This window comes from Rhea americana, unplaced genomic scaffold (genome assembly GCF_003343005.1).
Source record: "Rhea americana isolate MKP2758 unplaced genomic scaffold, rheAme1 scaffold_310, whole genome shotgun sequence".
In the NCBI taxonomy this organism is placed as follows: Eukaryota; Metazoa; Chordata; class Aves; order Rheiformes; family Rheidae; genus Rhea; species Rhea americana.
The window spans coordinates 480,443-501,861 of record NW_028186436.1 but is presented as its reverse complement, the minus strand read 5'-3'; the positions used below and the strand labels follow the sequence as shown (position 1 = coordinate 501,861).

The window sequence follows — 21,419 nt, the reverse complement described above, 5'->3', positions numbered from 1 at the left end:
GTAGCTGTGAGCTTCGCAGCCCGCAGAAGCCTTTGGTCACAGCAGTGCAGAGCAATCATCTCCCTGGGAGTGCAGCGGGGTGTTTATGAGATGTGGGATGAGGAATCGGACAACCTCAGCTCTCAGTTCTGCTGCTCACTTGCAAAGGAGCCTTGGGCAAGTCACTTTGCAGCCTGGTGCCTCAGTTTCCCCCTCTGACAGATGGAAAAAGTAGCCCATAGCTATTGTCATAGATTTTGATGAAAACAGCAATCAGATATGAGAAATGAATTTAGTGTTATCACTAATGATGCTAGCAATGGTTTAATGAATCAACTTCTGAAAATGCTGCCCATTCTTTGCCTGCACCAGCTTTCTCCACGTCTTACTCCTGTAGGGTCTCTAATTGCATTAGAGAGCCTTGTGTTCCTGCAAAATGCCTCTGCTTGTCCTGTACCTCAAGCCCTCCACCTTTCTTCCAACTATCTCCTTCAGAAACTCAGTGGAGCATGTTACCTTCTTTTCTTCTTTTCCCCCGAAGATCCCCACTTTACATACTTGCTCTTGTTTTAAGCTTAGACAGCCTTGCACACTCCCTCCTCCCCTCTCTCGTGTCCTCTCCAGGGGCAGGGTATTGCCTGGTGGTTACAGCCAGCTAAAAGTTCAGCTGTGCAGAACAGCTGGCTAGATCACCAGCACGTCAAATGTCAGGTAAATCAGACAGTGATTTGTGCTAGCTATTCCTCCTTGGGAGAGAGGGTGCTTACTCTCATTTTTTCTGTTGTCCAAGTACTTACACTAGACATCAAGATGATTTCTTTCTTGCATCTGAGAGAGAGGAAGTAGCTAGGAACCAGTATCTGGTGTAATGCCAGAGCAATGGAGCAGTATCCAGGACACACTGTGATCTATTTACTGTATCACTATTCCTCAAGCAGGGATCCATCACCAAAATTCAGACACCCTGTAAACAATACATTGTAAAAACATCTAAATTCATATGCATTGATACCCTTTAATTTTATCCAGGATTGTGTTTAATCAAATCTAAGCCAAATTCATCCTAAACAACAGTAATAGTAGCAAATATTGAACTGGAGAGGAACTCAGTCCATTTTCTCTGCCTTGCAGACTTATGATTTATGCAAACTGCAAAACTGCTGAAGCAAACACAAGTACAAGAGAGGGTACAAATGCACAGCAATCCTCTCTGAGAGGTGACCATGCTGGCTGTAATGCTCTATTCCAGTCTATTTACAAATTATTAAACATATTGACTGCAGCTTCATATTTTGAAATCAAGAAGACATAGAATCCATTTTTATTGCTTTATTAACCTTTTTTATTTAACCTGGTAATAAAACTACTCAACTGTGTGGTGAAATCTCGATTAAAATTTGCCTTAGCTCCAGGAGCCACAYAGATAAATGTGCTAGTAGTTATCTAAGTTGGTTTCCTGGTAAAAGCTTTGCTCTGCTATCAGATTCTGTTATGTGGCACATAGATTCCTGCTTTACAGCCAGCATCATTTCAGGAGGTAGTTTGAAAGCTTTCGGGCTCTTCCAATGATTGCTTTGCTTTTCTTTCATGGCAATTACAGTCCTTTCATTTAATTTCAAYGGAAACTTTAGTGTTTTAGACCTTGCCCATGTAGCTGAATGCTCATCTCTGGATCTTATTTCCAGTCCTCAGGAGGACTGGTTTTGATGACCTAGTCTGATTACAGCATCTTTGACAGCTTTAAAGGAATTTGCTCAGGGGAAGGAGACAGCTGCTGTTCTCATGAAGGATTTATCTGAGCAGGCCTCCCAAGCTGGCCATGTCAGTATGAGATGCTGCCTGCACTTTTCATCATGATCAACAGGTACGTCCAAAAATGGTTTTGTGTTCTTGCATTACATAGGTCAGTGTAGAGAGAGCCTCTATAATAAAACTGCTTAAACTACTTCTGTCAAAATACTGCAGCTTCTTGGCTTCTTTTCCCTTCTGTAATATAGTCAGTCTCTCTCCAGAAACTGTGGGTCAGATCTTTAGTCTGCTGTAAACCGTCATTACTCCTTCAATTTATATAGTTCCAGGGCAGGAACTGTCTCTTTACTGATGTCTGTAGGTGTTATACTGCCCTGGTCTTAAACAAGACAAATGAAAACTAGCATATTATTTATGATCAATAATAATCATTGTTAGGAGCTGATATCATTAACAGGTGGTGCAATAAAATATATTAATGAGCTTTGGGGGATTGAATCGGTATAAACGCAATACAACAACTTGCTCCTTTAGATCTTATTTTGCCATTAATGCTAAAAAAAAAAAGGTTAATAACATTTCAGATCCACAGCAACCAACTTTGTGAAGGAAGAAGATCTAAGCCACTTACACTGTGTGGAGCAGGAAAAGTCTATGTTACCAGCCAAGTGTCATTCCCAACCCCAAGAACTGACCTCCATTTTATTCCTATAAAGTACCTAGAGTGAACAGGCCATCATTCAGATAGGAATGTTTTGTAATAAATGATCTTGGCAATTTTCTGAAATTAGAAATTATTAATCATATATGCATCCTACAGGAGCTGCTTGACTTTTCAAAGCAAAGGAATCAAAGATTTCAGACAGAAGGGGTTTGGCTGCCCTTTTAGGGTTACACACTCCTAAGGTCAGAACTACTGCTATATATACCATTGGGCAGAATCAAGATATGAGGTAGTTCTTCCACAAGACATCTCCAGCACTGTTTTTGTGCAAAGTGACCCCTGTGTAAGCAGGTGGCCCAGAGGACTGAGGACTGCTTGGTACACTGGAGTGCTAGTTTCTTGCCTCCAGGGCTGCCCCCAAAATCTGAGTCCAGATCAACAAGTAAAGATGACATAAACCACCAGTTCCATCTGCTCCAAATCTCCCCCTTTCTCTTCCTCTGTCACACTTAAATAAGTTGCACATTCCTAGAAAAAAGGAAATGGAGTCATTTTGCTGTTGTGCAAGTAGTTGACTTCCATTCAGTGAACCCAAAGGAACTGAAGGAGTGCTCTCTGAAATGGCAGTGGGGAGCACAGAAAAGGTCTTGTCTCACAGCCGTTCAAACCCACATGACTCTGTTGGCCTGGTGCTTACCTGATCCCCTTCTCCAGCACTGATGCTGGTTCACACAGAGTCTCTGTCTTCCCAGATCCTTCTGAGAGACATGACAGAGTAGCGGCTCAAGGAGCCACCTTCTTCCTGTGAATCAGTCTAAGGAAACTCTCATGTTCTGTTCTCAGATGCACTTTACAMCCATACTTTTGCCAAAGGACACATATTACACCCAATGAAATCTTGCAGGCTTCAGCAAGTGTGTCCTTCTACACATGCTCACCTGAAACAGGAGATGTGCCTCATTTTGCTCACCCACCATCCCCTGGTAGTGGACTGCAATCAGATCTGCAGCATTTGCTGCCACCATAGCAAATGCCAGGCAAAAAGTCTCCCAGTATAGCTTGATGAATCTCGGCCAGAGGAGCAGATGAGGAGTAGGCAGGCTACTGGGCTTAGAAACAGGAACCAGGTGTCTTTGTGCAGCAACAGGTATATGTGGGAGAAATTCATTTAAAGAGAAGAAAATGTGAGGCAGATACTTTGCTCATGTGTTGCAAGCATAGAGTGTATTATTCAGAAGATGATGCTGTAAGTAAGCACCAAAAGACTGGAAATTCACCAGTCATAATAAGCTAGTGATAGCAGACAAGCCAGTGGAAATGGGACAGATGAAAGTACTTGGCCATTTGGCAGCAGCCAGCAAAACTATAGCTCAAGAGAGCAAAGTGTCAACCTCACAGTCAAATTGTGCCCTGCACATTAAAATGACTTTAACCAGAGGGAAATAAATTATTGTGCTAGTCAGAGAAGACACTTGATATCTTGCTTTGGGATCAACAGTTCTTTGCCCCAGTCTTCATGTTTTGCATGACTTCACTTGACTGAAGAGCAAGTTCTGGTATTACACATGCACAGCAAATTTCCACTGACTGCAATGTATTTGCACGGGTATAAGAGGAAGACAGATTGACCCAAAGTGCCCTAACAAATAAATTTTGCTTTTTTAATAAAGATCTATTAGTCTCATAGATTACAAAAGCAGAGGTCAAATCCTGCCTGGTTTCTGCATGCAAAACACTTCAGTGGAGACAACATCCATGGTTGTGAAGGATCAGGCCTCCTTTTATGTTCTTTTAGAGATTTTGCACATAAAAGATTTTTAGGGAAAATATATCTCATTCAAACAGACAGCGACTTTCCTGGAAAGCAGTCTTATAGTATCTCATGCTAATATCCTGGAAAGCAGTCTTATAGTATCTCATGCTAATAGCTTCTTGTTTGGACTTGACAGATACGTCTGTTGAGGAAGTTGACAATTTCCTAGCTTCAGCACTATGCATGCAGCAAGCGTCAAAGCTCGACAAAAACAGAAGTGTCACAGAAAGGTGTTTTAGATCTAGTCTGAGTGTTACTGAGCTGGAATCACAGAGACAGGAGAAGTCTTCTTCTGGAAGGAAGAGTTGTTTCATCACCTTTCCGTCACCTTTATTTTGGGGACAGAATGAACCTTTTTTGGTCCAGTGTGGTACAACAGGAATCAATTTGGTTGATAAAACGAGAGCTCAATTCCAATCCTCCTGCCTTCAGACACCATGAATTCACCATCTGTCTCACCTGTGCAACGGCTTACTCCTTGCTGTTGCATTTGTCTATCTTTAAAAGGAAAGGTGATGTAATTTCCGTTGTTTCACTGAAGAGACTGATTGAAAGGCTCAGATGAGAGGATGAAAAGTATGCTGATGAAGATTTCCCACATCAGGAAAAGCTGATTTATTGAAACAGAAATGATTGCCACAAATATATAATTTAGGCTAAAAGGTTTCTTGGTCTTGGACTAAATTTCTGATAAAAATGAAAGAGAGAAAAGGCAAAAAGATGAGAGAGAGCCAATACTGTCACAAGGTAGCTAATGTTAACTTGTTAAGGTCACTGGGAGGGACATCCCATTTTAAAGATCTGATCCAAATCTGTCAGGGATCAAAATCTGTCAGGGATCATGTTTTCACATTCTCCAGTAAAAACCTGTCCTAGTCTCAGCTCTTCCTACATAAGACGTAGACCTTCTTGGAGGGAGTAGGTCCCTCTGACACTCCTGCAGAAATGTCAACGGGTCCAACGATGCTCTGCTTTGGAACAAAAACACAGCTCAAACCATCCATTTGGTTGTGCAAAACAGAGCTGTCTTTCTGTGTAACTTACCTGTACATCCTGATGTCCGGAAGTGTTCTTTGATGTGCTGCCTGCATTTTCCTATTTTTAATTTCCTCATCTCTGTTAAAACTGAGAGTTAATTGAATATAGGCTCCAGAAGCACTTGGTCATTTTTGAAAATTGTACGGATTACTCTTTGTTAAAATTACTTATTCTGCTTTGAAAACACCAGCCTCCAAGGGTTGGAGAGGTGGAGGAGAAAGACTCACATGCTAATTACAAGAAATTAAATCCAGAAAAAATATCCTCCTTAGTGGACGTTAATATAATTAAGATTAGTGTAAAATGACTACCAAAGACACAAGGATTTGCTATTTGCTTTCATTTTCTTCCTCCACTATCATCCTCCAAGCTATTTCCAATTCGTGTGGCTCACGAATTTGGACTTTTCTCGGGCTTCCATCTGTCCTTCTCTCCAGTTTTCCGTTCTTCTTTCATGTCACTAATCTAATCTAATCCCCCTCCAAGGTGACACTGCAAATGGATCTCAAGAGCATTTGCATCACTGCCTTCAAATCATCTTTATGCAACAATACTTATTTCGAGATGGTTTACAATTCCCTTGGCTTCTTCCTTTCTCACTGCCTTGCAAAGCTTAGGTCCCATTTGCTGCCCTTCTCAGGATCAATCTGGGCATTAATGGCTACCAATTTTCTCAAATCCATTAAGTGTCCCACTGAAGTCAACAGGAGCCTTTTGATATCTACACGATTTAGGCGAGACTACTAATCCCCATTTTAGACTATATCCTGCATTTATCCTAGCCTGAATTCTCAGGCCAAAATTCACTTGGGGAAATTGGTAATCATTAAAAAAAGCACCAATCAACACAACATGGAACACAAAGTGGATGCTGCTATAATGCAATTCCTAAGATAATTCTGTTCTTGATTTTTTATTGGTTTTTATTATGCTTTTTTGCCTCCTCTTTTATTTTATGTCAGCTCAGCCATCCACCTTCTGGCAGTTGTTTCAGTCTTCTCATTCATCTCATGATGAATCTCATCTCAACAACAGTCCAGGATGCTTTAGGGAGAGGACCTATTACCACTCCTTTTAGTTCCTAAAATATGAAGACGGGGTGATAAAAGGTCTTTCAGAATCACCATACTCACTTCAGCTCCATCCATCTCCTGCCTTCAGCTCGACAGGATTGACTGATGTGGAAAGAGCGAGCCAACAGAAGATATTAGCATTTGGTTACTTGGTAACTCTTCCTTAATCAATATGTGCCTTACATTTTAGATCCCAGTGGTAGGATGAACAGAATGGAGGAGAAAACATCACATGGAATAAACCTAACGGTTTATGAGACATTTCCAAAATAAAAATGTATATTGGATGACAAATAATAGCTTGACTGTAATCTCAGGAGTCTAATTATGAAATGGTTGCGGAAACATTCTGTAACTGTTTAGAAAGTTCACTTCAGCAGCACAGAAATTCTCTCTATATTTACTATATATCGTCATGAGTTCTCTCAGGTTATGTGTAATATCTATCCAGAAAGACGTGTGAATAAGAGAGGTAATTTTAAAAAGCGGAGACAGATCCATGCCTGTTATAAGTCACTGGATTCATGCTAGAGATGAGTTGAAACCAGGTTCTTCAAGAGAGTTAAATCTTTTCTAGGCAGTCCCAACAGAGCAGGAATCACTCTGCCCTGCACCAGGGATGTTCTCATCACAACACAAAATCCTACTACATATTTTGCTTGGTGTTTGCGTCTTTGTATTAAAGAAAAGTACAAACCCCTGCATGCTGCGAATTCAAAACTGCTGCCACAGAGCCAGGAAGAGAATCATGACTCAGAAGTGCCTGCCACATCCAGAAATAAAGCCTGGGCTCTGTCCACAGAAATAAATCTTACTGTGTTGAATCAGATGGCTGCATGTGATATTACCATGCCTAATTTAACATTTGCCAACAGCGGCAATCCAAGCCTGCAGGGCATGAATGAATGGTTCCAGGTCTGCGTACCTGCATCGAAACAGAGCCTGTACGTCTATGYGATCACGAAAACTTCCAAAGACAACTGGTCACACGTCAAAGGGAAAGTGAGAGGCTCTCAGGGAGGATAACCTTGTGATTCCTTCATGGAGCACCATAGCAAGAGTAGATTTGTGTTTTGTGCTGAGCACACTGTCATTCACTGTTGGCAAACAGATCTGGATACAGCAGGTCTCTAAGCATCACAGGAATTAAGGAAAATATGGAAAGGAAGACTGATTGCTTTCAGTGTAGTTGGCTACCCCGAAGTATCAAGTGTTACCAAACTACCTGACTACTCACTGCTTTGCCTCCATCATGCTTTGCTGTTGATTTTTTTTCCAACTCCATAAAAATGCCTCCATTTGGGAACAAGCATCAGAAGAGAGATTAACCCTGACCATTCTATTATGGAATACACATGCAAATGCACAATCCAAAGGACAGATTTTTGTCCTAAAGATGGAATTTATATAGTGTTTTCCTTTCTGGAAGGTCTGAGGAGGACAAATGGTGCTGTATGGTGTCTCACAGGCGCTCTCCATCTTTCAACAGCAAATCTGTTTCTTCAGAGGCAAAAAAAAGAAGGCGGCACATGTTTAATTATGCTATGTGGAGCAGTTCTCCTTTTTATTTCCTGATGTATTGCCTGACTGGTGGAAAATCACTCTTGGCAAACACAAAACTTACCTTGCTGCCAAAAGGTGCATCTCTAAATTATTAATCAAGAGCACAGAGAACCACGAAAGGTGGAATATTGAACAAAGGCTCAGCTGACACTCTGGAAGTTGAGGAAGATACGGAAGACTCCCTTTTAATTTATTTATTCCTTTTCTGTTCTGTTATCCTGATATGCTGCTTCCAGTTACCACTGCACCCTGAACTGTATGGTATTACGTGATTTTGTTTTCAGATTGTTGGAGATAAAGTTACTTCATTATTAATATATATGCACTGTGCATATCCATAAATATTGTATATATACGTGTGTGTAAACCTACTGGAAGTGTTAATAGTTAAGATAAACTAAGTCCATTATCGCAATGAGTGACTATTTCTATGACCCTATTTGCAATAAAACCAGATTCAATGATATGAGAAAATTGCTAGGTTTCGAAATAATTGAACCAGGCCAGATGAATCCCCACAAAGGCATCATTTACAAAGTACTTTGCTTGTCTAAAATATTTATTCCTGCAGAAGGAAATGGAAAAAGAGTTCATATGGTTACACAGCTATCCTCTGAGCATAAAATTGTTTTATCATGTTATATTTATTTCCTAGACATCTTCCACGAGAGTATTGCAGGAAAATACTGGCTATGCAGTTAGTTCCTTTGTGTGGACTGTTCGTATTTATTCACTGGGAAGTCAATCATGTTTTGTTCAGGCTTGTTTTGTTTTTCTGCTGAGCAACCACTTAAGCAACTCTTTTCATGCAAAAACGTATTTRCACATACAATGTAAATGTACCATTCAATGTCAGTACTGCACAGATATTTGAGGTATCTTTGCTTTTTCTGCTGTGTAACATAGGAAGTAGCAGCAGAGTTCACCCTCAAAAGATTGGCTTTCCTGATTAAGGCTGCAACGGTCATKCTTAAGGACTCCATCAGTAGTTACAGATATTTTTATTTTGTTTTATATTGGAAGCCTGGATAGATTTTTACTATTAAATGCTTCCAGCAAAAAGCTTCCAAGCAATCTACAGACAAAGAATTATTCCCAGCAATTATCCACTGAATAAATCTGAATAATGAATATGCTCACAGAAGTCACTATCTATTTGTGAGCAATTAACCAAAAGAAATAGAGGTGACATTCATAAGCTAAATAATTCATTTATGAATTTTTTGTCCAGCTTTAGTTCTGACACATGTTGCATGAAATTAGATCAAAGCTTAGATGAAAAATTACTTTAAATAGGAGAGTAATATTAAAGAAAATTCTTCCAGCTTCCAAAGCACATTATCCCAATGTTGTATCAATCACTCATTACAAGTGATTTAAAAGACTACTGAAGTTATTCTCCTGGAATCTTTCACTTCATGCATTAAGCTGTGTTTTATTCCTATCATATTTCCGATTTTAGGTCGTTAAACTGCAATCAAAAGCACTTAGCAGGAATGGATCTGTCCCTGTTATGAGGTTTGAACTTCTGAAACCTTTATCCACTGGAACTTGAGAGCCCAGGTAACTACGAATTATTCAAGCATTTACAACTGTTTCTATCAATTTAACGAGTCTGCAATGGAAAAAATTGTGATAATGGCACTATTAAAAGATCATTCCTAGCATTTAAGTAGCAAGCTTGCATGAAAACATATAAACTGCCCTACAATTTTTCAATCAAATAAACAGAAAAAGTGTGTACCTTTAAGAGTAATCTCTAGAACCTAAAAGAATTGATATTCTAGCACCCAAAATGACAAATATTGTCTCCACACTTTCATTTCTTGAAAACCAAAAAAAACCCCCAAAATTTCTTTCTCTTTTTAAAGAAAATCTCAATAATTTCTGACAAATTGCTTAGAGAAACTATGAACCTTGCCTTAAAACCAGAGTCAGTGAAAAAGACAGGAACTCACGCTTCTTATTCAAGTCTAAGGATTCGCAAGATCTCTGCAACTTTCTGCAGGAAAGTCTAAAGGAGGCTACAGAAGACCTTTTTATGTGCCTTGATGAATTACACTAGTAAAAATGAATGATAATTTCACCTAGAGAAAGTGAAGAATAGGTGAACCCTAGATTTTGACTTCCTTCTTTCCACCTCTACCAGTTTCACTGGCCAAAGTAGACCAGTAAATACCTTCTTATAATAATTAGTAGCAAGTGATTATTAAGGGGGAACAAGAGTAAAAGCTGGCAGCCATGGTTTAGAAGATTTTGTCACATTTCTGCCTAGGATCTGCTGTGAGCAAAGTATTAAAGAATGATATTTCCGTACCAAAAGCTCAGTTCAGGTATTCCTAAAATAACTGCTGTGAAACGCTTGCAGGATGCATCGGGGAGTTTTACAAGCCCTGCAGCTGTGAGMTGCTTGCAGCATGAGGAAAAGCCCTCCATCACCCCAATGCACAGGCAAGAGAAGGTAAGGTGAATCTCTCCAGATGGCTTTTAGGTATGGTTCATTTAGTAGAGAGCTCCAGGCCAGCAAAATGTGTCCCCCTCCATAGAGACACTACTTTCACTGCTGCAAAGGGAACGGCTCGAAGACCACAGCCCCATGAAGCACTGCAGTCTTGCTGCAAAGGCTGAGCTGCTGGAGGCAGCAAGGCACCAGGAGGCTGCTGGTCCCACGACGGCTGGGGGGGCTCCATGCTGCCCTGGCCCACTTGTGCTTTCCAGGGCAGGACCCCAACCTTTCCCAGCTACTCCCCAAACTCCTGAAGGGAAGATTAAAAGAGTGCAGAGAGCAGATATGTTTTGCCTCTGGTTTCTGGTGCCACCGCAACCATCTCGCCTCCCTCGCTCCACTGGGTTGGTGAGAAACCAGGATGTCAGTCTGAACGGCCCAAGACCCTGCGCAGGTGGAAGGACCCTGAAGGACATTGAAGTCTATCCTCCCCCTTCACAGGAAGGCTGCCCTTGTGAMAGGAGCAAACACAAGGTCCTGCCACGGGAGACTCCATCCAGTCACATGGAAAATAACACAGATCTGCAGCAGTTTAGACATATCACAGTGAATAAATAGCTCCAGGAAARGAAAAACAGAAAAAGCTCAAGGTTGTGYTTGTACAGACAGTAAACCACCATATTTCAGCAATCATGGCAGGTATTTTTGATTGGAAATTGTATACTTAATGATGACCAGCCTTCAGCATTTGACAAGGAGTTGTTAAAGCCTCTTGAACAGTAAATCATCTCTCTTGCCTATCAATAATCTTATTATAATATMCATAGAAATGTCTAATGTTAAAATCCCACTTTATTACTGTAATAATGGATCTAATTTGTAAAACATATAAAGTGAAGCCATAACTGTACTGAAGGGAGATATATGCGATCCCAGTGCATCTATATCATTTCCTGATGGCTTTTGCCCTCAAAAACTTCAGCACAAGGAGGATTAAAAGCAATGCTATTTTTAAGATTTTTGAAATTGGAATAGTTTCTGGAAATAAAATCAAAATGATTATGGAACTGCAACAATTATTAGAAAAAGAACAGCCTTGACTTTACATTTACATATATAAATCCATAGGTGTTTTTCTGTGATTTGCTCTGTTCAGCCCCCTTCCAGTTGCCAGGAAAGCCCTACTTTCCAGCTGCGTATCTAGTTTTATCACTATATGCTATTTTTGGCTACTGAGTACATTTCAAGTAACGTCATCCTTCCCAAGCCAACAGTGGTATGAAGGGTGGAAACTCGTCTTTCCACTCCTCTCTGTCATTTGCTTCTGCTTCTGCCGGCTCTGTGGCACTGCCAGGGGGGTGTACAGACGCTTTTCCCAGGTCCTTCCYGTTTCCTTGAGCAAGTTGCTTTCCAACTGAAGCTTCATGTAGGAGGCTTCATGTTGGCATCCAGAGTACATGTCCCAAATATGTCCAGSCCCACCTTCTGATTCTAGCACAGAGGAGCTCCCGGTAAGTAATTTCTTGGTGGGTGATAGAGTTGTCCTGTCCAATGCCTAGAGCTTTTCACGAGAGCGTTGTTTTAAGGGCGTATGATTTCCTGACTAATGCTTTGGTAGATTTCCAGCTCTTGCCACAGTATGTTAACACTGGGTTTCTGTCTGAGGGGAAAATGCATCATTTTGTTTTGACATTGCGTAGCTTTGATTTTCATGTTGTTAAGCCTGGTAAATATTCCAAATACCACTTCATTCTTAAGGTCTTCCCTGGCTATATACTACCCAGCCAGCTAATTTTTAACATTTTTCCCTTCTGATGTGATGGTGCTGTTAGGTGTTTGGTAAAGCTTGTACGGACAAGAACAGCTACAAATCCCTTCAGATATAAAGTCTGGTTTCCTTCTCTGTGCCACTGCACCAGCCCTCCCAGCAAAATCTCTAACCACTGCTGGTCTGAGCTGGGTTTCTTCCGTTCTGTCTCCCTGAAGTTGTTTCACTTTACACAGAATAATTAAATATTCATCGGACCAGAAAGTATGTGTATGTGCATGGCTATAGCAGAGTGCTTAGGGCACTCACCTGGCAGATGAGAGACCCTGTTCCCAGTGCCTGCTCTAATGAATAATTAAGTATTTCGTATTAAGTATTCATTGAAGCAAGGACAGGAGCAGACCTCTCCCAACACCAATGAGCACTGAAACACCAGGCTGTAAAGTCTTTCGCTTATTCTTTGGCCCAAAGAATATTTAATTATCCCTTGCTAAACAAGGTGGTTTCACTGGGATTCCTTATTCTCACTTCTGCCTCACAACTCTGTTGATGAGGCTGTGTACATAGGAGAGGTGGGTTCATATTCCCTTGGACTCAGAAARTAAGTTGAATCCAGGTCCCAAATCTTGAATAGGTCTTCTAACTCCTGAGCTGCTAGATGAAAAGCACAGAGCTCAACCATATTGCCCCCAGACTGCAAAACWGAGGTGGTATCAGTGCTTCTCTGACCTGGGCTCAGAAAAGTGCTCTCTTAAGTGATAAGTTAGGCCAAAATTTGACTCTAAATCTCTCAGGAGCAGGTATCAAATCTGAAGACACTCTTCACTTCATGGCAGGTCCTACTGGCTACGTTAGATGGCTTCCTGCTGAATGGGCCAGCTGCTGTAGATGCCATTTTTAAGCATATAATTCTCTCATGAATCATGTAAGAAGCCCAGGCATCTCACTGAAAATTGCATTGGCAGGCTGGATCTGCCCRGCAATGTCCCCACTAACTCCCCTTYTGGATCCAGCTGGTAATGATACCTCTTCCGCAGTCAGTGTGTGGCGAGCAATCCAATTCCATAAYCAAAGACTGAGTGTTGCTTGCAAGCAAAAATCAAACCAGCAACATAATTAGGATATCAAAGTGCAAATGAATTACCTTCTCTCATCCATCATAATAGTGTCCAAACATAAGACTGCTGCGTAGTCTCAGCTGTTGAAATGATAACACCATCACTTAGGAAGGGGCTGCTTAGCTCAGTCTGTTGAGCAGCCACGTTCAGTAACCGTTCACTCCAATTTAAAGGAATMCTTTCTGAACACCTTTCTGCCCTTACTTTAACAAACCATTTTCCTGAGAAAGTAGCTTTAAAGTACTAAAGTGCTATGAAAATATTGCCTTGCTGTCAATATTACAGTGATTTGACTCTAAGTATAGCAACAGGTGCTGTTTCATATCATGACTTTTGAGGGTCATGGTAAAAATACAGCTACAAAAGTTCAAAACTTTACCTAGATCCATCACTTCTGTTTGAATGGCAACATTTTGTGTTTTGATCAACTCCTTAGACAGATGATAGTAGCTGTCCTCCTTCGATACTGAGGAAAAGGCCACCTGTGGACCAAGCTGTGGGGGAAAAGCGAAAAGTAGAGAGAAGAGTTCGATTTCGTGAGCCAGAAGAAGTCATTGAACATGGTATGTTCAAACTACTATGCCTTCTGGCACGACCTTTCTAGTTCCTAACATTCAGTCTCTGTGTCCTCATTAGTCTCCCCCTCTGCAATACGATTTGTTTCCTTGTGCTCAGTGCAGATCAGAAGGGCTGGAGGGACAGACGCCTTTTGTGCCTTGCTTTGCAGAAGTACTTCTGAGCCTCTTGCCTACCTGCCCTGGGAAAGCAGAAGGTCCTCGATCAAGTTAGATCAGCCCCAGGGCTGTTCTAACTGTGACCTCCCAGATCAGCCCTTGCAGGGAACATTGCAGCACCATGGGTTTGGCTGAGCTCTCCTGYTGCATCCTTCTTTGCCCCAAATCTACTTCAGAGCTCTGCTTTCATTCAGACCACATTTAAATGTGCTCATGTCATTCCGGGTATCTGGGATTTAATACCAGTGGAGGGAGCTGGCCCTTTCTTATTTCATGTTTCTAGACAGTATGCCAATTAACACAACACGAAAGGAATGCCTGAGCTTAGCTGGCCCACTGGGGTTAAAAGCAACCAAGTTATAACCATTTCTGTCAATGACAGCACACAAGGAATAAAATAGCTAACATAACCTCTGGTCTCTAATGCATGAGCCACAATAAGCAGTTTGCAAGCAGGTCAACTGGGAGTGACCTTAAGCAGAAGTCTAGCACAAAGGATGTAATTTGCACTTCTGCACATGGCTATGTTCAATTCATAACCTAATAAGGACTATCATGGTATTCTGACTTTCACAAACTGGCAAAACTTAGGAAAAATGTACTTTTTGCTAGGGAACTAGCACTGTATGTTTTTGATATGTCAGTCGATAAAAACACAGGTGACAGAACGGTACAGTTGCTATGTCAGCYCATGTTCAGGCTACTGCTTCAGCTTGGCACCCGCCACAATGTCCATATACAGACCTTGCATTGGTTTTGCAATACTCTGTTTCTGATGCCTTCTAATGCAGCAGTGAAATRTTCCTTGATAAGCAGCCTGAGTTCTTCAGTCAAAACTAAATTCGCAGAGGGGAGGAAACTCAAAACTCTTGCAGGCTCCTTTGACTGCTCAAGAGCAGGATTTTGATGGGCTGCTGTATGTCCTTCAGCTCACTGCCGGAGTCTGCAGGTAGATCAACATCAGTAACTCTGCTGTCAGTACAGCTCAGGGGGGACATGCAGTGTCATCTCCCACGGATGCTGACTTCAGCACAAGTTACGCTCAAATCACACTGAACTACATGGAGGGAGAAGACATGGACACAGTTTGTTCCATTAAGACACGAAAAATGTCCAAATCTATAATTAATATTTTTATTACAAACAGCCTGTGATTTAGACGACTTACTGTTTGTCCATACAGCAGTATTAATATAGAGACTGGTAAGGGGAAGGTTGCTGGCACTACTGAAATTTTTCCATTCCCTGGACTTTTCATCCTGGATTGCATCTGGGCTCCAGCTGCCAAGTAGAGGCAGTTCCAGGACATTGTTGGATGAAGGTTGTATCTTACAGTGGGGTTTGTTTTCTAAACATAATTCTTGTCTCAGCCTCCTGGTCTATCTCACTTCCCTTCTAGAAATTATTCCGAATAAAAAGTGCTTTTTTTGAGAGAGAGAAAGTTAGCCAATTCCTTATCTCCCTAAAACAGAAATAATCTCATTAGTCTCATGTTAGAAATAGTCTCTGAAATCCCTGATACAGCAATTGTTCCTCACTTTCCTAAAGTGCACCTACGTGCATGTTTGCATGGAGTGGGTAAATCCTCATCTACCATAAGCCTCTGCAGCCAAAAACAAGGTGAGAAGTCGCCCGGTGTCTGTAAGGCAATAGGCAATTTCAGAGATATCACCCAGCCGCCAAGTCTGCTTGCTTTCCTATTTATCTGCCGCAARAAGGTTTTTCCAGGCATGTGATAACATTTTCATTCTCTTTTCTAGCTATTTCCTGCTGTGACTATGTAGTAGGTAAGCTGAAGTTTTACTTTATGACTATGAGTCATCCACGACACTAACCTGAGGTTGCTTTGTGGCTGCAGGGATGCACTGTGCAAATATACCCTCTAAATATGAAGCATTTCATACTGTCACTGGTGGCTGCTTTTTCTTTTTTGGCACGTGAAGCACAAGGTGTTGATGAGGTCTGGTAGGGTATATTAAACACAACATCTAGTAAGACAAATAGTAGAAACAAAAATTAAATCCCTGAAGCTAATTTAAATTTAAAAACAATTAATATTTTTATGGCATCAAAATAGGTACAGATTTTTCACTAAGATATGGAGAGAAAGCACCCCAAGTGAAACAGTAGTGCTTCCTGCTGACTTTCATGTGTGGGGAAAAGACATTTCATTTGTATGCTGGCAGCAGGGTAGAAATAATAAAAATAATGTGTTTCTTCTTTTTGTTTGCAAGGATATTTGAGGCCAACCAGCCTCACAGACCCTCAAGGAAATGTGTTTATGGATATTATTACTATGATGATCATTTCCAGAGGCCACAGCCAACCTCCAGGCCCTACTATGTGCAGTGCAGTAAGAGGGAAGGGATACATAAATATGTGTATACACACAGATAGAGAGACATAGTTAGCTTTACCACTAATGACTCGCCTCAGGCAACAGCAAAAATGCATAGCCAAGGTAGGAACTAAGCAAAAATCTGTATCTCGGTCCAGAGCCTTTCCCACAAATGAGGTGTCCTCTTCTTAGTCCAGGCACTTGGCTAGGACTGATTGTCCTGTTCTAGTGAACAACTTAACCAGCAAAACTAATCCTTGAATTTGTATTTGTGATATAGAAAAGATCACAACTGCATTTCAGATTGCCCAGAAATTTCACATGCAAAATAATGTCCACGAGATGGAAAAAGTTACAAGCACTTCACAGAAAAGGGCTGATGTTGAAAGCTGGTCAGCAGTCACAGAAAACCTGCCCTACTGTAAGACACGCTCATCAGGCAGGCTCTGCCTTTGAAAGGCAGGCAGGCACACAGCTGAGAACCACAAGCCGCGTCCTGTGATCTGGGAGATCGCAAAGGGGGAATTTCTATTTCCAAATCGCAAATCTTTGCAAAAGCAAAACGCGGTAAGTGATTCCCTGGCTAAGKACCTTCTTATAAACCATTCATAGAATAATTCCAAATAAACAAATTTATAAAAAATTGAAGTCTGCTCATGGATAATTTGCAGAAAGAAGGGCTTAAATTCAAATGAATAAATTATTTGCTGCAAATAATTCACTCAGCTCTATTATGGGACATTGATTTGGTTTCTGGTTAGCTCTAAAATGACTGCCTATTAACATTCTACCTTTTCCCCATACACTTTTTGATACATTATTATGCRTTTCTTGCTTGGTTTTATGACTTCTACCTTCTTCTCTGTACATCTGTATGACAGTTTAATTGACTGCTGTGTATTGCAGGGCTGGTAATAGCAGCTAATTTAAATATGTTACAGCTAATGTTGACCCTTTACCCATAATAATCCACACCACGTTTTTATCTTCTTATTGATTATGTGCATATAGGAGGAAAATAGCTGCATGCTRTGTATTTTTATTTGAGTACGAATTTGGTTATATACTGAGCATTTAGCGCACAAAGCGTGCCACGAAATAATACTGATGGTGCAACGACCAGGCAGYCGAGCGGCGAGCCCGTGGCTCGGGGAGCAGCCTGTGGGGCAGCGCGGGTCCCGGGGGAGGCCCCGCCGCCTCGGCAGCGGGGAGAGCTGCCGCCCTGCCTCCCTCTCGCAGGACCTCGCCCTCTGAGACCGAGCGGGGCTGTGCGGAGGGCATCAGCGTTTTCCCACCATGGAAGCAGTCTGCAGGTAGCCCCAAATTGYTCGGGTTAACCGAGACGTTAGGGGAGGTTTTAAAGTAGCCAAATCTCCGTCAGAGTCGCTCCTTAGAGCTGCATAGATGTCGGAGAGCTAAACATAGCCCATTGATTTCCACGCTTGTACTATGCCTGACCCAGGGCACTTTAAACATCCTTGAATTATATTTTAACAGGCCAGAAAAAATGTTTACAATGCTCTCCTGCTTAAGAGCAAGTGCTGAGGACGTTCCAGTGTAATTAGCACACCTAGCGCTTAGAGAGAGGTTAAACCTACCAGGGCTTTCTAAATACGCCTCTCGGTTAATAGATTCTCACCTCAGTTCTTGCTATAATTAGCAGGGGGCCCGAACAAGCTGAGTTATCAGGGAAAAAGACAGAAATCTGCATCTCTCTTTATGGAGCATTTGTGAGCATTAAAGAATTAGACGTGATTGCTTAATATCCTCCTAGTATTTAACCCAATGTTTAGCTTAAATGTATAAAAAGTAATTGCTGGAAGGAAATTTGAGATTATGCATTAGCTATGGTAATCCTGTTCTTATTGTATATAATTAAACTCCTGTAATGCTCCATTAGGTAAGATCTTTTATACTCACTACCCTGCATCAGGAGGTGTGACTCACTATCACTTAACTGATGCCTGCAGAAGTTTTCACAACCAGAGCACTGTGTATCCTGCTGTTCCCAGAAAAGCRGGACAAAGACATCAGCAGGGGAGCAAACCTGGGAAATGCTTAAGATGACATTAAAATAATGCTGCTTTCTTTTTCCTCCCCCCTTTCAGTACCTGACAGGTCATCATCTGGATTGCCTGTGTTCCTGTGGCTTTCACTTTGTGCCGTGCTGATCCTGGCTGTGAGTCTCTACTACACCAGCATGAGGCAAGATTTCAAGGTCCTGGAAGAATTTCAATCTCGACTTGTTATCTTCTTTCTTCAGATAAGACACGTTGCTCAGAAATGCTGGACTTGGTTTACAAGGCAATAGTCTCTGACTGCAACAGCTTGACAAACATCTCCAAGCACTGCTAACCAACACACGGTCACAAAAAGCTCCTGATTCACTCCAGCCATATGCCAGGGAAGGCGTGAGCAGCCACCTTGAAGAACAGCAAAACCACCTCTGTCGTGCACTTCTCAGAGCCATTTGTTCTCCTTTCTCATTACCGTGTGGCCACAGTGGCAACTAGAGGTCTCACCAAACTTGGGCTTCATCATCTTGGACAGTGAACAAGCATCTTAGCTGTGTCCCCTAAAGAGGTTACAAATCGTAGATCTGAGCAGCAGAAGCAGATAGAGAAAATTCATTGATATGTGCAGGCAGTGGCAAGCTCTGAAAATAGGTCTCTGGAGTCTTAGATCACGGCATTAACTATCAAACCATCGTTCTCCTCAAGTCTCCCAAGGGCAGTTCTGCAAAGGTTAAAATAAACCTGAACTATTGCACAAAAACTACTTTTGTGATCAAAGGTTGGCAAGTTTGCTGTATTTCTACACCTGTAAAATGATTGTTAGTAAAATCCTGGCAAATGGCTTTCTTCTTTCCCTTCATGCATTTTCGCCTCCATGGGCAAAAACTGTTACTTAATATTTCAATCGACTCTCAGGTGTGAAAAAGAGCATGAAAACTCATTTAAACAGTAAATAGTGTATTTACCTAATATTATGCACAACAGCCTTGAATCCCAGGTTAATTATCAAATCAGTAGTTTAATCCTCTGTGTTTGATTCAGCCCATAAACCCCATGAGCTGAGCTTACAAGGTTTATGACAGCACTTGCATTCAGACAGAGATTATGCATTTATGCCTGTGTGTTCAAGACCTTATATAATGGTGGTACAGACTGTTTATGAAGATGTGGGGGATACAGCCCTACCATACCTCTGTTATCAGACCATAGTGTGCACCTCTCCGAAGGGGATCATTTTAATTAATGGAGCTCATGCAGGGAGTGTGGAACTTCTCTCATCTGAGAGGAGAGCAAGCACATGCGAGCTTATGAACAGCAGCTTTCTCAGGTTTATTTTCTTCCTTGACAAAAATATCATCAKCAGCAACTTGAAAAATATGATTATCTTCAAGTGACATCAAAGTAAGGCATATGATGCATGTTTGGTTTTATTCAGTATAAGAACAATGTCAGAATCTGTAAAAGCTGAAGAAAACGAGAGAAAACACTGCAAAGATTGAATTGATGTTTGCAAGACCATGTCTTGAACTCCCCTGCCATAGCTGCTAACCAAAAAGATGTATATCTGGTGCCTTATTTTTAACTGACTTTAACAAAAGAGAGGGCAATATTTCTCTGCCACAGCAATCTTCTCCCAAGCAACCTCAGACTTAAACTAGGCAATGGATGAAAAAGGAACAAAATATGCAGCCTGGACTCAAGATGAAGGTGGGCGCAAGCTGACTGAAAATGAATCCAAAAAGTTGCAGTGTCAGAGACAAAAAGAAATTACTGCAGGGGCTATTCTCATGCTCATCCTGAGACATCAAAGGCCCACAGCAACTGCATATGATGAGCTGCCAGTTTGGGAACCAGAGGTTGCTGCAGGAGGCGTTTAGCTCAGTGGCTCTTTGCATAAACCCATCATGTACCCAAAGTTTCCAGGGTAAGTTCCACGATTACTTCCCTCCCCTCTGCCCCCATCTCAGCTCTGCTTTTTAGATAATAAAGAAGAAAGGTTTTAAACTTGTGTACTGGTCATTCTCTGATGGAAAAGTTGAGAATGATGTATTCATGGGGCAAGTGGGTCACTGAAACCTTTGTTTTAATTTTTTTAATGTTTATGACCTTTTTAACGTGTATGTTTTTAACCCTTTGGCAAGTCAGTGGGCTTCTTTTTTTAGATCTGTACTAACATGTTTGTAGCGACCACATTCAAAACAGGAGCCTTTGTTTGAAGTGATAGTGCACTCCCTGAAACTCACTGCATATCATAACAAGTAAGCAAAGTAAAGKTTGAGAGGAAATGAGATCTCCTCTTAGGGCTCTGAAGGAAGATGAGGGTATAGCCTGAAATCCAAGGCGAAGGCTCACCTTCCTGCACTGCTCACCAGGAGACAGACCCTGGGACCACCTCTCCCCAGGCCTGATTTAAACAGAAAATGGCCCCATCCACCTTGCTGGGGTCCTGGTTTATCAGTGTGAGTGAGGCACACTCTGAGAATGGCTATTGCATCAGGGCTGTCAGGGAAATTAAACAGGAACAACTATTCCTGGCTTCTGCCCAGGYTCTGATTGGGACATTGGCAAAAGCAGCACTTGAGTCGTCTGCTGAGTTTAAGCCATGGCCTTGTAAGGTCTCCTGGGTCAGGACTGTTTGCTGCAGTCAGTCAGATACATGGCAGATTGCACAAAGTCGAAACAAATTCAATTCAAAGCATGACCAGAATGTTTGAAATAAATAAAAGCTTAATCCTATCCTYGTGAGAGTGGTGGTATTTTGCAGATGAAGAAACTGAAGCTGAGAAAAACCTATGTATATGGGTGAATGAAGCAAGTCAATAACAAGGCTGGGAATAGGACCAAAACTATTGATTCCTGATCTACATTTAATTGCTGGAGCACATCTAATCATGGACTTTATTTTCTCCTCACCCTGGAACTCATGCCATATCCATCCATTCTCCTTCTTACACATACACACACACACACACCCCTCTCAGCCCTTTTTTCCATTCTGCCCCTTCTTTCTATTCTTTTTCCATCACCAGATCTTTTTCCATTGCTGTGAGCRGGACAGGATTTCTCCTTACTCTTGTTCAATGCTGTTTTTCTGTGGGTGACTCCTTTAAGAGTCCATGTG

The 21,419-nt window shown here is 41.5% G+C and overlaps 1 protein-coding gene across 3 annotated transcripts in view; it reads left to right on the top strand.

Annotated features, from left to right (window-relative positions):
- The window catches only part of CUNH14orf180 (chromosome unknown C14orf180 homolog), a 21,293-nt gene extending 259 nt beyond the window's left edge, over positions 1–21,034 (top strand). Inside the window, exons 2-7 of one of the 3 annotated variants that reach the window (XM_085310133.1) lie at positions 1,718–1,843; positions 9,342–9,442; positions 10,248–10,340; positions 13,648–13,774; positions 15,706–15,732; positions 18,392–21,034. In XM_085310133.1, the coding sequence (XP_085166259.1) occupies positions 10,323–10,340; positions 13,648–13,774; positions 15,706–15,732; positions 18,392–18,594 (375 nt within the window). In that variant the 5' untranslated portion in view covers positions 1,718–1,843; positions 9,342–9,442; positions 10,248–10,322 and the 3' untranslated portion in view covers positions 18,595–21,034. Of the gene's footprint in view, positions 1–1,717; positions 1,844–9,341; positions 9,443–10,181; positions 10,341–11,632; positions 11,837–13,647; positions 13,775–15,705; positions 15,733–18,391 lie in introns of those variants that run through there. The other 2 variants (XM_085310131.1, XM_085310132.1) reach the window with 2 other exon arrangements.
- The last annotated feature ends 385 nt before the right edge of the window (positions 21,035–21,419 follow it).